The sequence below is a fragment of the Phocoena sinus genome, chromosome 2 (assembly GCF_008692025.1).
Source record: "Phocoena sinus isolate mPhoSin1 chromosome 2, mPhoSin1.pri, whole genome shotgun sequence".
Taxonomy (NCBI): Eukaryota; Metazoa; Chordata; class Mammalia; order Artiodactyla; family Phocoenidae; genus Phocoena; species Phocoena sinus.
This window is the reverse complement of record NC_045764.1, coordinates 2,124,650-2,139,555: the sequence shown is the minus strand read 5'-3', so window position 1 is coordinate 2,139,555 and position 14,906 is coordinate 2,124,650. Positions and strand designations below refer to the sequence as shown.

At 54.9% G+C, this 14,906-nt stretch overlaps 1 protein-coding gene across 8 annotated transcripts in view; it reads right to left on the bottom strand.

The window, feature by feature from the left end:
• Positions 1-305: 305 nt before the first annotated feature.
• JCAD (junctional cadherin 5 associated) overlaps positions 306-14,906 on the bottom strand; it is a 40,891-nt gene continuing 26,290 nt past the window's right edge. For 7 of the 8 annotated variants that reach the window (XM_032621803.1, XM_032621806.1, XM_032621811.1 and 4 more), the window contains exon 3: positions 306-13,242. In XM_032621803.1, the coding sequence (XP_032477694.1) occupies positions 9,633-13,242 (3,610 nt within the window). In that variant the 3' untranslated portion in view covers positions 306-9,632. The remainder of the gene's footprint in view (positions 13,243-14,906) is intronic. The other variant, XM_032621804.1, reaches the window with a different exon arrangement.

The window sequence follows — 14,906 nt, the reverse complement described above, 5'->3', positions numbered from 1 at the left end:
ACGGGGAAACAGAAGTCAGGGAAGGGGCGCGTGTAAGGCCACACGGTTAGTGGTAGAGCCAAAATACAAACTCAGTCCCCAGATCGACTCCAGGCCTCCCCCCACCTTGCCGAAGATGCAGACGCGCTGGAACACCCAGGAGGCGCTCGGTGGGGACCAGAGGTGCCCCAACTCCCTGGGCCCCATGTTCCTGCATCACCGGCCCCTTCTGAGCTGCTCCCCTGCAGCCTGCTACCCTCCAGGGGCCAGCCTTTAAGGCTTAAGGGGCAGCTCTCACCCCCAAGGCCAAAGACAACAGACGTAGGTACTTTCAAGAGAAGTCTTTATTTGGAATACGTGTCACCTAGCGGGTCAACCATCCCGAAAGAGCCAGTATTTACATCGTGCGGAGAAACACAAGAAGAGTCCCTTGAAGGCAGTCAGTTGAGCTCTGCTGGGGCCACTCGTCTCCCCCGCTTCACCTCTCCCCACTCGGGGTCTCGGGGGCAGCCTGATGGGGGCCACGACTGCGGCTGGGAATCGGCCGTGACCCGCTGCGTCTTTTCCTGGGACCCTCTCTCCCCGCCTTACTGTGTTAATACGTTATACCGGTGCCCAAAGAAATGATGGGATTACGGGGCGCCGCCTTCACCAAATCCCCTGCGTGTGTCTGTCCCGCTTTGTGTCTTGAGGGCTTCGGCGTAGCTTCGCGCAGGCCGGGCGCCGGGCTGACTTGCATCGCGCGCAGGCGACGCTTCTCCCCAGGCTGCTCTGGCTTCCCGGCCGAACGCACCTGGACTTGGACTGGCCTTCTGTCTCCCTCGGGCCCCCGGCACTTGCCCTGATGTGCGTGTGGGGTGAGGGGCTGGAGACGGGGTGTGGGCCGCCCAGCGGCCTGGCTGCCCCCTGGAGCGGGCTCACCTCGAGCGGAGGGCTCCCTCTTCACCCCCAGTCAAGGCCCTGGGACGAATCGCTCGACGACCTGGACTTGCCGGAGGTTCAAGTCCAGTTGCTGAGCAGAGGCCACAGAACAAGGACCTCCCTGCCCTGTGCAGTGAACAACGCCGTAATGGGGCTCTCAACAGCGACGGGCGGGGCTCTGCAGGCGCTCTGCCCCTTCCCTCGCCGCCGCCCGCGGACCCGAGACTCTCCCGGGGAGCTGTGAGCTGGGCCCCGGCCACCTTTTCCAGAGGCTGAATTAGAGTCTTCACCACTCCCCACACCCCTTTTTTCTTTTTAAAACAAAACATGCAGGCTGGGGGAACCATTCTATCTTTCGTGTTATTTTATCATCTCCCCCGTCTTGGCTTGGCGGGTCCCCAAGTGGACCAACCCACGTTCCTGGCAAAGGACCTCCCACCAGGCAGACTCTTAAAGGTCACTGGGAATCTGTCTCTTAAATCCTGTCCTGAGAAGCAACTCTCCTCCCACACACAGATGTACAGAATCTGCAGTTCAAAACAAAATAAGAAGAAAATGCAAAAATCCCCCAGGCCTGCAATAGCTTCGGCTTAAGAAACACACTCCCACCCTTCACTCCATCCCTGGGGCACCGTCTCCTGTGCGCACACGGACCTGGGGGAACAAAGACAGTTCCAGCAGTAAAGTAACTGCGTACAAGTCTCTAAGCCCAGATCTTCAGAGAGGGATTCTGCTCTACTGGTCAGTTACTAGGAGATGTTGACCCGACACTGAATTGTGTATAATTTAGTCATTTTAAACAAAAGAATAGCCAAACCACACAAACAAAATCTTGGAGGGTCACGGAGGAGATGGTGGGTTAATCTTATCTTCCATCAGCCCTTTTTGCTCAGAGCTGGGAAGGAGTCGTGTCAACAGAGGGTCAGATTCATCACCTTTCCCCAGAAGGCCTAAACCAAGGTGCTGTCGGAGCAGGTCATTTCACTGCTGTAAAAAGCGTTCGGTGTCTAGTTTCAGAGTCATTTGAGTTCAAACACTCGGACTTCCATTAACGACAGACAGCCCTTCACCAACAGTCACGTGGAAAAAAAAAGCTCTACTGAGAATTTCTACATGAATCAAACCTCAACCTACAACTCTCAGAAGGAAGCCAGGATCTCAGAGAGCACATACATTTTTAAGGCAGTTTTAAAAAAGGAACCCAAAGAGTTAACGTACAACGTGGAAAAGGATTCTGAAGATGCAATCAGGGGCTGTGCATCCTTAGGTGTTTCCTGTGGTCTGCAGAAACGGAAGGTTCAAAACAATACTAAAGATATTTGGTTTTCAATCATTCAGAAATCTTCTTCAAAGAAAGGTAATTACAGCTATATTAACATAGTCCCCTTCTTTTGCAAATCGAGAAATACACATACATTTCAAATGCGATTCCTCATATAATTCTTTTAGTCCAAATAGCCAAAATTAGAACTTTTAATTTTATAAGCCACCAATTACTAAACACCAATAGTAAGTCGTCTGAATGAGAAGAATAATGACGAACACAAAATACGAAAACTCCTTTTCCAGCCACAAATGATAACGGAGGGTTGTGTGTGTATAAGACACAGAAATAACAAAAGCATAACCAGCTGAACTCCCAAACCCCTGGAAAAGCTCTTTTTGATTAGAGACTGTATTATTTACCTCAGAATACGCAAGTTTAAAAGCCACATTTTCAAAGTTACCATCCCCACACCTCCCCACCCCCGGAAGACTTATGTACAGGCTGGAATCCAGAAATTAAGGTTAGAAGTATAAATATTGATAATTTCCACCACATTTTCAGAACGCTTTCAGAGTGCTATGATACAACGATTTAGAAGAAAGGAAGAGTGTCGCAGTTTGGTTGGTTTGCGATATACATAAGGTTCGGTAATTTCTTCCCTTTAGGGTCCTTCTCTTTCTCTCGAGGAATAAACTGTAATTGGATTCTTTGGGTTCAAAGAAGTGTTAGATGGGACCAACAAAATGTAAGGGGAAGTCAGAACCGTTAAGATGTATGTACATGGATGATACATGTATGTGTCTATATGCATACGTATATACACACATGCCCTCCTTCATCTGCACTTAACTGGAATGCACACCCACGAGGACACCCAGGAGCTGCCCTCACTGAGTGCTACCAGATGACCCCCGTGGTTCACCAACTACAGCAGAGTAAAGCGGCCTCTTCCCCACGACATCTTTCCTGGGAAAAACAGTTTCAGCCATTCCTGGCAGAGGCCTGGCCCATCATCCCCGTGTGTTGTGAGAAGCAGAGAATCCTCTAATTTCACAGGAACCAAAATCTGGAAAGGAGTAACTAGGAGTAACAGGTAAGAACCAAGGCTGCGGGGAAGTGTGTTTGAAAAGACTTTTCAGAACTGCTTGGATTCTGTGTTGTTTATTACCATCCAAATACATGAAGTTCTGATGAAATAAAATCATAAGGTACAGATAAAAACAGGCCATGAAAGCCCAGAGTTGTTTTAGGGCCAAACTGCAGACCACCCAATAGTTCACATTTTAGGAATTTGAAATGCCTAAAAATAGATAAGGTGGTTTCTGAAAAAGAGAGAGAGAGAGAGAAGGAAAGAAGAAAGAAAAAGAGAAAAAAAAAGGAGAGGAAAAGGAGGGAGGGAGGAGACAAGAAACCATTCAGGAAATGTTAGCTCCCAAGAACGCCCGGCTTAGAAAGAAGGGACAAACGCATAAAAAATGCATAAACTTTGCGCAGGTTAATGCAATAGTAAACAGTAGAATACATAGGCCTCGTAATACTTTTGTAATGGCATACATATAATGTCTCTAGCACTTTTGAAAACTATGCAGACACTAATTAAGGATGATTCTAGGTAAAAATACATATTTCTTTAAAGGGGCGGGGTGGGAGGAGGGGAGGGGTGGTCTCAGGGCGGATCCCCACAGACGTACAAAGCTGAAACTATGTTTTTTGGTAATTCTAGTGGATATGGCAGCAAAAATTTGTCATAAGGATGTTGGCTGGTTTTAAGAGGGTTATTTTCAAATATAACCGTACAGCTCTCTTTGTAAAAAAAATCTTTGTGAAAAGTTAATTTTATTAACCCTGAAAAATGCCTATATTGACATCTCTTTCTAAGATAAACTAAAAGTAGCAGAGTTGTGAACGGGTAAGGGCTATATGCTTTAAAGCAAATGTGAACCCCCTTTGGGTTCCTCTCACACAAAGGGATACAGAGTCTTAAATACAATAAACTTCCTTAAAAATCTGCCACCTGACAATTGTTTACATCATAGAAAAATAGCGTTTTTGTAAAAAGAAATATAGTTACTTTGTTAAAATGGTCTATTTTAAACCAGCAATTATTTTTCATATAAAGAATTTCTAAACATCCATACAGGAAATAAAAATAGATAATACTGAGTGCAAAGCAGACAACATCATGTTTGCAAACGATCAAAGCATCTCATTGCCAGATAAATAACACTCTTAGTTCATTATGGTACAAGTTTGAATCTTTCGGGAACTTAAAAGCTACAGCTTTATTCTCTGATGGCAAGTTACTTATACGTAAAGTGACTTCAGCAGAAGGCCAGACTGATGAGAAATGGATCATACATATGCGTTCACATTTCCCCAGAACTCAAAGTGCTGACACACTAGAAATGGCCTGCATCCCAAACTCCGTGACACGAGCGTGGACCGCAGGCCACGGGGAAGCGAAGGGGGATTTACGACATTCACGGTCCTTTTAAAAAATCATTCATTATATCATCCACATTTGAGTTTTCACATATAGCCAGATTAACACCAAATTCTTTACCAGCTTGGCTAAACCCATCATTAAGGAGGGTCTTTGTGACTCTTTTCTAAGTACAGGTATTAACTCTTCGTGCCATAAAAACAGATGGTTTCAACCGACTACTGCTTTACTTCCACAGAGTGACTCTCTAGGCCTGATGAGTTTCCTGGCGGCCGCGGGGACAGGATGTCACAGCGAGGGTCCCAGCTTCCTCCCAGGCGGCGGGGCTGAGGCCACCTCGGAGATCACTCTGTTAGCAGATGACAGCCCCGCACTCCACTGGCGCGTCATCACACCCTCTCCACCCTGCTAGGGTCGTACGAATCTGCAAAAAAGAAAATGAAAGACAAGAAGCGGTATATTCAGCTGGTCTTTTGTCTGTTTAATCCTCAGACCAGAAATAAATATGTTTAGGGAACCAAGTCCACACGTGTAGAAACGTTCATTTTCAGACATCTCACCCATCTTATTGGTATTTTTTACTACGGAGTAAAAAGCTATCTAAACAGTCTAAAGGCTGTTTTAAAGGGACGTGTATGACCACTACCTAATCACAGACGGGAAAATGGGAGTTGCTTAGTATTTTGATGGTCCCTTCCTGTTGTTCACAGTGGAACATAATTAACTTTAAATGCAACTCTTGTAAAGCAGCAGTGACGCTCTTAGCTGACGGTATAGAGGATACTGTGTGCGCGTAAATTACAACTCTAAGGAAACCTTGCTGCAGAATGCGCGTCCTTGAGATCAGTGATGTCCCAGAAGGGCCTGAGGACCCCAAGACCCTGAGAGCTGGGCTGGCAATGACAGGGCTCCTGTCCCTGACCCGACAGCCGGCAGCAGGCCCTGGGAGTCCGGGCTGCCACGCTGATGCGTTCTACAGGCACACACACTGGGCCCAGGTGGCCTGGGTTTCCGAAACGGGACACCACACGAAAGAACAACAGTCCTAGACCGTCATTAGGGCTGTGGCTAGGCCCTCGGGGGCCACAGATCTCTGGGGCCCAGGCAAACCTGAGGCTCACGCGTGTGGCTCCCATGGTCAGAACTTCCTGCCACGGCAGCTCAAACGGTTCTTAAGTTCTCAAGAGAGAACACGTAGGAAACCTGGAAGGGTGGTACAATTCAGCAGTTACTACAGCTGTTGCAGAGCCATCTCCTCCCAAAGCCTCCGGACCACGTGCATCCCGGAGGCCACACCTCTGGCAGCAACACGTTTGCCGCCTCCTCCGGACGCCTTCTCCACGCCCCATGATGTGTTTACGACCAGACACCGCAACCGCGACGACTAAGGCAGCGTCTGTCGCGCTCGAGCCGCGTGTCACAAGCCAGACGGCACCGGCTCTTCTCGTGGCAAGGAGTCTGCTCCTCTGGAAACATCTGATGCACCAGGTGCCCCTCTGGCTGGAAGCAGCCGAGTTCCCGTGAGTCAGCCGCCTTCCGAGGGCCCACACCTCACACCCACCGTGGCAGCGTGGGGTAGCAGCTGAGCTAGCAGCTGTGCTCCGTCGGCCTCATCTTAGGTGGATTCGGAGGGCCGCCCTGTGAGCAAAGACGCCCTTTCCGCCGCTGAGAATGAGGCGGGCGGGCTCACTGCCGACAGCAGAGGGGCCTGGAGAGGCTGTGTGTCTGTTAAGCCTCCAGTGACACAGACCCGGGGCCCGGAGCAGCCCACCCGAGGGCAGGTGCACGGAGATGCCTCCACGGAACGTGCCTGCTCTCTGACCTCCACTGCGGAAGCCGAGGGCCCAGAGACAGGGGGCCACGGAGAGAATTCTGTAGAATAAGGGGCTCCCTCTTCAGATCACGGGGCAGTCGAGGTCCAGTAAAAATATAACGTGAGCCACAGCACGTTATTTTCAAGTTTCCAGTAGCCGTGTTAAAGCAAACAAAAGGAAATAGGGGAAATTAATTTCCATGATGTAGTTTATTTCACCAGATAAATCCAAAAGGTTATCATTTCAATAGGTGATCAATGTTAAGTTATTGAGAAGTTCTAGATTTGGGGGTGAATGTCTGTGAACTCTGGCGTGTGTTTTACACTTACAGCACACCTCAATGTGGACAGGCCACACTGCAAGTGTCCAGGAGCCGTGTGTGACCAGGGGCTACCACACCGGCCGGCAGAGGTCCAGAGAACAGACAAGTCATCACCCTCGGTATTTGGAATCCTGGTTCCCATAGGCACCATTTCAGGTGAAGACAAATCACTAAGGCCCGCCCTCGTGGGTATTTCGAGTATGAACACCCTCAAAAGCTACTGCCCTTGAGGACGTGCTGACGCCCAGCCTTCTAACGGCATTATCTGGCATCATTAAACTGCCCCAGGTTCCCCACCGCGGGCCCAAGCAGACAGGCTCCCCCCACTCTTCTCCTGAACTTCTGTTAGGAGAGCAGCCAGCAGAAGCTGATGGGACCAGCAGGTTCGGACGTTGATGTGCCAGGATTACACTTCTGACCTGGAACATAATCCATTCGGCAGAGATGGAGTCGAGGACCTGAATTAATTTTGAGCTGCTGACTTCTTAGCTCGAGCGCAAAAAACCACTAAAAAATGTTCACTGAAATGACCATCTTTAAGCTGAAGGAAAGTCTTTATGATACAATGGGTGCACAACACAGATAATAAGGTTCTAGAAGGGTGTGTGTGTGTGTGTGTGTGTGTGTGTGTGTGTGTGTGTGTGTGTGGTTACAGATGTACACGGTATAATCTTGTTGGAAAATTCCAGAACAAAATCTCAATTTAAGTGGCCTGTGAGTTCAGGGGCAGTGAAGGGGGTCTGGCGCGCTGGGGTGACAGAGGCAGGGGCTGGGCAGGGACGGAGATGATGACTCTTGTGTCTAAAATGATAAAATACATCAAAAGGAAAGAGTCCAAAAGCTTACGAGCAACAAGCCTTTACTATGTCAATCAAAGGCCTCTCAGAAGGACTGGCTTTGGATCCTGAGGCCAGGTGACCATCACCTGAAAGGCTGACGAGCTCACCCGAGCCACTGCACGTGTGAAATCGCCCCTGTGGGTCGTGCTATGCGGCCACTTCAGGAAGCTCGAGGTAGCTATGACCACGAGGAGTGCTCTGCCTTCAGATTTCTGGTCATCTTACTGTGTATCAATAACAAATGCACCAGATGGAGAGACAAAAAAGTAATCAAAATCTCGAACTGTCGGAAACTATGGTTAAAAAATATAATAATAAAGTCATGGGGGTGGGGTGGAGTTTGAATGGCTGGCTAAAATGAAAATCAACATTACCTAGGTGATTTCAGACACCCATCTGGCCCCATTCACGTGTCAAAAGGTCAGGCTACGAACTGAGGGAGTACTGAATTGAATTAGAAATTCTTTGTTACAACATATTCCCCGAAATACGTGGCCACGGACAGAGGCACAGCGATCTCTACAAACCGGTGTTTTCCTTATAACAGGATGTGTCTTACTTCAAAATCCTTATAATTCTCAGGAGCACTGACAAAATCATCCTGATTTTATAGATAAAGAAACACCCCTTAAAAGCCTGTGATGATGTCCTTTTAACCAGCACTTAAAAGCCAAGGGGCCTATTTTTGGTGGGGGGAGAGGGTCTCATGCTACAGCCTGACAAATCCCAATGGCTCACAAAATGGGCCACGGAGTACTTTCCACCGTAATGGCAAAGGCTCCGCATTCCTGGTATTCTCTTCCACAGCAAAGACCAACTTTGTCAACTCAGATGACCCAAGAGGGCCCTGACAAATGAGTTCTTTCGATCATGGATGCTGCGTGAGGGTGGGAGCAATGCTGGCTCACAAGAAACACTCTGCATTTGTGGGAAAACTGAAAAAGTGCCAAGGAGATCTTTTTGTTTAACCAAAATTTCGGGACTCTTCCAGCTGAAACCAGTGATCTTCTCCGTCTCCTTTTAAACCCTTGGATTTCAAAACAGGAAGCAGAGCAGCGAGGGTTGGGGGTCACCAGGTCGGCACAGCTAGTCAGATGGGAGGGCCTGGCTGATGAGGCTGGGCTGGGGTCGGGGTCCGGCGACAGTGCCGGAACACTGAGTAAGGGGCGCACTTCACCCTTCCAGCAGAAGGGTCCCTTCTAGTCGGTAGTTTATGATGCGGACTTTGAATTTCCTCTAATCATGTCTAGGGTATATAATCGATAATCCCCGGCGCCTGAAACAGAGATGCCAAGGGCTCTCTCGCCTGTTCATGTCAGAGCCGAGAGGGTGAACAGGTGTTTGACGCATCGCTGTCACTGTCATGGGAACCTGCCTTGTGGTTCTACATGCTGAAGAAGGCTCAGGAGACATGTGAAGGTGAGAGGATGCAGGGCTCATGGGCCTGCAGGGTGCTGCGGCCAGAGCCAGCTCCCCTGGGTCTTAGCCATCAGAGCTCAGGGGCTGGAAGAAAGAGGGCTGGCGGGTGAACTTCCAGGGGTAGGTGGGTACTGAGGAAAGCAAACTGCTAATTCTGTCTAGACCTCTCAAGTCTTAGGAATGGTGTGGTGGTGAAGACAGATAAAAATGGGGACAAAGGATTCTGCAAGAATCGCGGGGCAGGGAGTTTATCGAATCGACTGGTACGTCTTTTCCCATTAGGTTAATAGAGCAACGAGGGTTATCTGGGTAAATGGCTATTATCTGGGAAGAGGATACAGAGTCCAACAAATGCCATGGTCTCCTACGAGACTGATCAAGGTTCCTGCACTAAAGCTGGAATACTTTACTGATGTACCTCTTCACAGTTGGGGGCCCCCAAGGTTGTTTATGTCTGGAATTCTACCTAGTTGCTTACATAGATAATTTCTATCAAGACTGGATCATTTAAAATACACTATAAGATCTTGCTTTTTAAGGAAAGCTTCTGGATGATTCTCGGTAAAATGAAGACTCTTTTGGCCCATAATTCACAGGGTCAATTGCACCTTTTCTGCATCTGCAGATTTCAGCATCCACCAACCTTGTGTTCCGATGCTCTCGGGACGTCGACTGAACACAACGCGCCCGCCCGCCTGTCCCGATCCTCACCTGGGCACCAGAAGTCCTGAGCGCCGTTCTCCTCCCTTTGTGCTGTCGGATGCCCGTCTTCTTCCAGCAGGGGGGCACCCTTGGGGTCAGAGAGCTTGTGCCTGGCGCTCAGAGCCCCGGGGCCCCTCTCGGCCTTCAGGTCCTCGGCCTCCTCCGCAGAGTCCGCGCCCCGCGAGGTCAGGAGCCTCAACCGAGACACGGAGCTCACCTCCTTCATCCTCATCAGGCGGTCGGGGTCTGCCCTCCGCGGGGGGGACGCCAGTTTCTCCTGTAAACTTTCAATCACTTTGGACGTGCTGCGGAGCCTCTTTTCGGAGGCTGCCAAATTTGGGGTCCTTTCTATAAAATGGAACAAGGTGGACCTGAAGGGTGGCTTTGTCCCCACGTCCTTGGGATGGAAGGGCTGGCACTCCTGGGGGCTGGGCTGAGGCTCAGGGGCCTCGCTGGGGACGGCCCCGTCCACGCCGGCGGGCTCGGAGGCCTGGGAAGCCTGCCAGGCGCTGCCCACTTCTCCCACAAACAGAGGGCTTTCGGTCCAGCCGCACCTCCTCCTGCTGTAGAAGGCGTCGGCAGACGCGGCGGGCTCACACCGCTGGGCTGGGCCGGCCGCTGCGTCCCGCCTGCGGGCCTCAAGCCTGCGGGCGCCTCCATCAGGCTCGGGGTCTTGACTCCGCCCTGTCCTCCGGGCGCCTGGCAGCAGGGACTCCACGGCCACCTCAATGCCCAGGATCCTGGCGGCCCTGGCTTGCAGGGACTCGTTTGGGGGGATTTCTACTGCACTGACTTCCCCCGGAGACCCCGCTAACTGGCCGGCGCTCTGCTCCTGCCCCGGTGTTAGCCCCACAGACCTCAAGTCTGGCGCCGACAGGCCTCGGGGTTTGCCAGCCACGGACAGGGGGGCCCCTGTGGTCCCCCGCCCCCCACCGCCCGCCTTGGGCGCGCTGGCTGCGCTCAGCTCCGCAGCACTGAGCTCCCGACTCGGCGGGGGCGCCCTCGGTTCTGCTGCATCGGGCGGCGGCCCTGCTGCGGCATCGCTCGGCCCGGAAGACGCGGCTCGTCTCACAGGCCTCGGGCTGACGGCCGGCTCGGGTGCCCCGGCCTCGACCTCCCGGTCCCGCCCCTCCGCCATCCGGCTCCCCGGGGGCGACGGCCCTGCAGCGCGCCCGCTGCCGTCTGCCTGCCGGGGCCCGGGGGCCCGAGGCCTCGCCTCCTCGGCCCAGCTCTCGGGCTTGCTCTTGACGCTCCCCGGCCTGGGCCCCGGGTCCTCGGGTGCCCGGCCCTCCGGGAGGCCTGGGCGCGTGGACACGGGCTGGCTGCGGCCTCCCCAGGGCGGCTCTGTCTCACTGTCCTCGCGGCCGCTGCCGCCGTCCCGGCCCCCTTCCTCCTCCTGAAGCTCCTTGTTGAAACTTTCCAACTGGCTGATCAGGTCCCAGGGGCGGCGGCTGACAGGCTTCAGGAGGAACTGCCCAAACGGCTGTCTGCTGTTGCAGGGGCCTGTGGTCGCCCCCTTGACGACCTCGGCCCTGGGCACCGGGCTGCCTCCGCGGACACGGCCGTCCACGCGTGGCTCACCCGGGCCGGCCCTTGGTGCGGGGGCCAGGCTCCTGGGCGAGGAAGACCCTGAGATGGTGCCGCCGCCGCACGGGCTGAGGGGCCCCCCTTGGCCTTTCGGGGAAGGAGCCCCGGGCCTCTGGTTCTGGTCACTGGACGCCAACGCCACGTGCATCTGAACCTCGAAGGCGTCCAAACATCTTGGAGGCAGCGTGGTGTCGGGGGACCCTCCCCACATCTCCCCAGGGAGGGGCCGCGGGCTTTGGGATTCCTGGGTGAAGCTGGTCTGCGTTTGCTGGTCTCTGTACTGCTGCCCGGGCCACAAGCCAGGACACGCGAGTGCTCGGTGTTTCACAGGGTGTGGGAACCTGGGGTCGTCTGTCGGCTGGTCTCCTCCGGGGCTCCCCGGGTCTGATTTCTGGAGCTCCGTCCTCCCGGTCATGCCGCCCATGAGCGCCTGCAGCTCCAGGTCGGTGGAGGACAAACTCAGCAGACGCTGCTCCTGCAGAGCCGCGCTCTTCTCGGGCCCAGGCCTTTCATCCATGTTCTGTTTTAAGTCATTGTTGTTCGTATCTGTAGCTGGCAGATGTGATTCTGACTTAACTGGGATGGAAACCAAACAAAATATCGTCTCGCTCATTTTTTTCTTTGAACTTTTCTTGGTCTGCAGCCCAGCTTCGAACTTTCTGAGCTGGGTTTGTGTCTCACAGGTACTCTCGCCCTGGGGGCTCGGGGAGGAGACGAGGCTTTCTGCGTGCACGTCCGGCCGCTGACTCCGAGTGACGACGCAGGCGTCTCTGTGCTCAGCAAAGCCACCATCTTCTCCACCCCCGGGGAGCCGGTCCCACAGCCAGCTCTCGCTCCCCGAGGGGCCCCGAACCACAGCCTCCCGCTGCAGGCTTCCAGGCGCCGGCTCCGTGGCAGGGACAGGGCCGTCCAGCTTCACGTCTTCCCAGAACCCGTGGGGTCGGGCGAGTCTAATGTGTCGTATCCGTGGGTCGTCGAAGGGGATGTACAGGACGGAGCCGTCACAAGCCGTGGCAGGGCGGGGCTGCGGGAGGACCCCGACAGGAGAGCACGGGCTGGGCCCCAGCTCCTCCCCGGCTCCCCGGGGGCCCGAAGGGGGCTGGCCACCGGCAGCAGCCTTCTCCACCGGGTGCCGCTGCGCGTGGCGGCCTCCGCCCTCGGGCCTCCGCCCTCGGGCCTCCACCGGGCAGGCTGGTGCGGCGGCCTGGAGCGGCGACCGGTAGGAGGGCGGAGGCACGTACACCGGGGGCTCCAGGCCGGGGTCGGGCGCGCACGGCTCCTGGCTGGCGGCGTCGTTCGCCTTGGCCGAGGGGGCGGCAGCCGACTCCGGCTGCCGGCTGTCCGCGTAGCTGCCGTTTTCCGCGCCGGCCCTGCAGTGTTGGTGGGAGCCGTAAGATGGAGGCTTGAGGGGTCTCCCAAACCGAGGCCGGGGTAAGGGGGCCGAGGAGCCGCCCTTCTCGGGGTTCCTGGTGGCTTCCGAATCGCGAGCACCGTCTGAAGGCTGAAATGGCACTTGAGGGACACCTGGAAAGTGCCCGTCGCTCAAAGGGATGGGAATCTCCACGCAGCTCAGGTTATCGGGTGAAAGAACTCTCGGCAGCGAATGGGATTTCCCTGTGCCCTGGGAGGTCAAGCCGTGGCCTCCGAGCACACACGGGTACAGGTCTTGGAACAGCTTCTCCCCGACGCCAGCCGGCATCTGCCCCCCTGGGTTCCGTGGCTGGGCCTGGCCTCCGACGCGGACGCTCTGCCATCTGGCGGGACCCGCCAGTCCCAGCCCTTCCTCGCAAAGTGCCTTCCTCATCACGTCCTCGCTCCTTCCGCCAGCCTCCCGGGGCCCCTGGGTGGCTTGCGCGGGCGGGCTGGGGGCCCGGGCCGGCTCCTCGCGGGCTTCCTGCTCCCTCCTCCGGTAGGTATGGCTGCGGCTGGCGGGGGGCTGCTGGCGGAGCCTGCGAGACAGAGAGGCACGCGGTTACGCCAGGGAGGACGTGCACGGGGAGCCTGCCTGGGCCGTGACTGCTGAAAACCACACCCTGGGCCTTCCCTGGCGGCACAGGGGTGAGGAGTCCGCCTGCCAGTGCGGGGGACGCGTGTGTGAGTCCTGGTCTGGGAAGATCCCACATGCCGCGGAGCAACTAAGCTTGTGCGCCACAACTACTAAGCCTGCGTTCTAGAGCCCATGAGCCACAACTACTGAGCCCGTGCACCACAACTACTGAGCATGTGTTCTAGAGCCCGAGCCACAACTGCTGAGCCCACGTGCCACAACTACTGAGCCCATGTACCACAACTACTGAGCCTGTGCCCTAGAGCCCACACGCCACAACTACTGAGCCCGCGTGCTACAGCTACTGAGCCTGTGTGCCACAACTACTGAGCCTGTGCTCTAGAGCTCATGCACCACAACTACTGAGCCTGCGCTCTAGAGCCCATGCACCACAACTACTGAGCCCGCGTGCTACAACTACTGAGCCCGTGCACCACAACTACTGAGCCCGGGCTCTAGAGCCCACGCACCACAACTACTGAGCCTGTGCCCTAGAGCCCACATGCCACAACTACTGAGCCCGCGTGCTACAACTACTGAGCCGGTGCACCACAACTACTGAGCCTGTGCTCTAGAGCCCACGCACCACAACTACTGAGCCCGTGCACCACAACTACTGAGCCTGTGCCCTACAGCCCACATGCCACAACTACTGAGCCTGCATGCTACAACTACTGAGCCGGTGCACCACAACTACTGAGCCTGCACTCTAGAGCCCGCGAGCTGCAACTACTGAGCCCGTGTGCCACAACTACTGAAGCCCACGTGCCTAGAGCCCGTGCTCTGCAACAAGAGAAGCCACCGCAGTGAGAAGCCCATGCACCGCAACGAAGAGTAGCCCCCGCTCACCACAACTGGAGAAAGCCTGCATGCAGCAGTGAAGGCCCAATGCAGCCAAAAATAAAAAAAAAAAAAAAAAAAAAAAAAAAAAGCAATGGACTATAAAACAAAAACACACTCCCAACCCCAGCACTCGTCAACTTGGAAGAAGCCACGGCCCACGAATAAGGGCTGGAAGGCAGCCAGCTGTTCTGCCATTGCGCGCCTAGCGACAGGCTGCGCTCAAGAACTTCAGGACTTCGCATGCACGTGGGCGAGGCCAAGCTCAGGGCTCTGAAATGCCCGAGGGGACCGGGCTTCCAGAGTGTGGCCCTGGGCCCTGGACTCCATCCCCAGCTCAGGCGGACGGCTGCTTGCTCTCTGGGGTCGGGTCTGGGAACCCGCGTCGAGTGTGGGCAGGAATCACGAAGGGGCCGCTCAGGTGAGGATCCTGGGTCCCAGTAGAGAGGCTGACTCAGCAGGCCTGGATGGGGCTCCATAAAAGGCACTCCTGCCAGGTCCCTGGGTGCTGCCTGTGCTGTGGGTCCCAGCACCCCCGCCCAGCACCATCACTGAGGGCGGGCGTCAACCATGAGCGCACGGCAGTCGGGGGACCCCGCCTCCCCACGCCCGTAGGCAGTACCCCAGCTCCACCCCGTGAGAGTCTCCGAGGCAGGCGGGCAGCCAGGCACCGCGTCTCTCCTCGGCCCCCAGCTCTTCCCAGCGTCTGGATGAGACGGAGGCTCT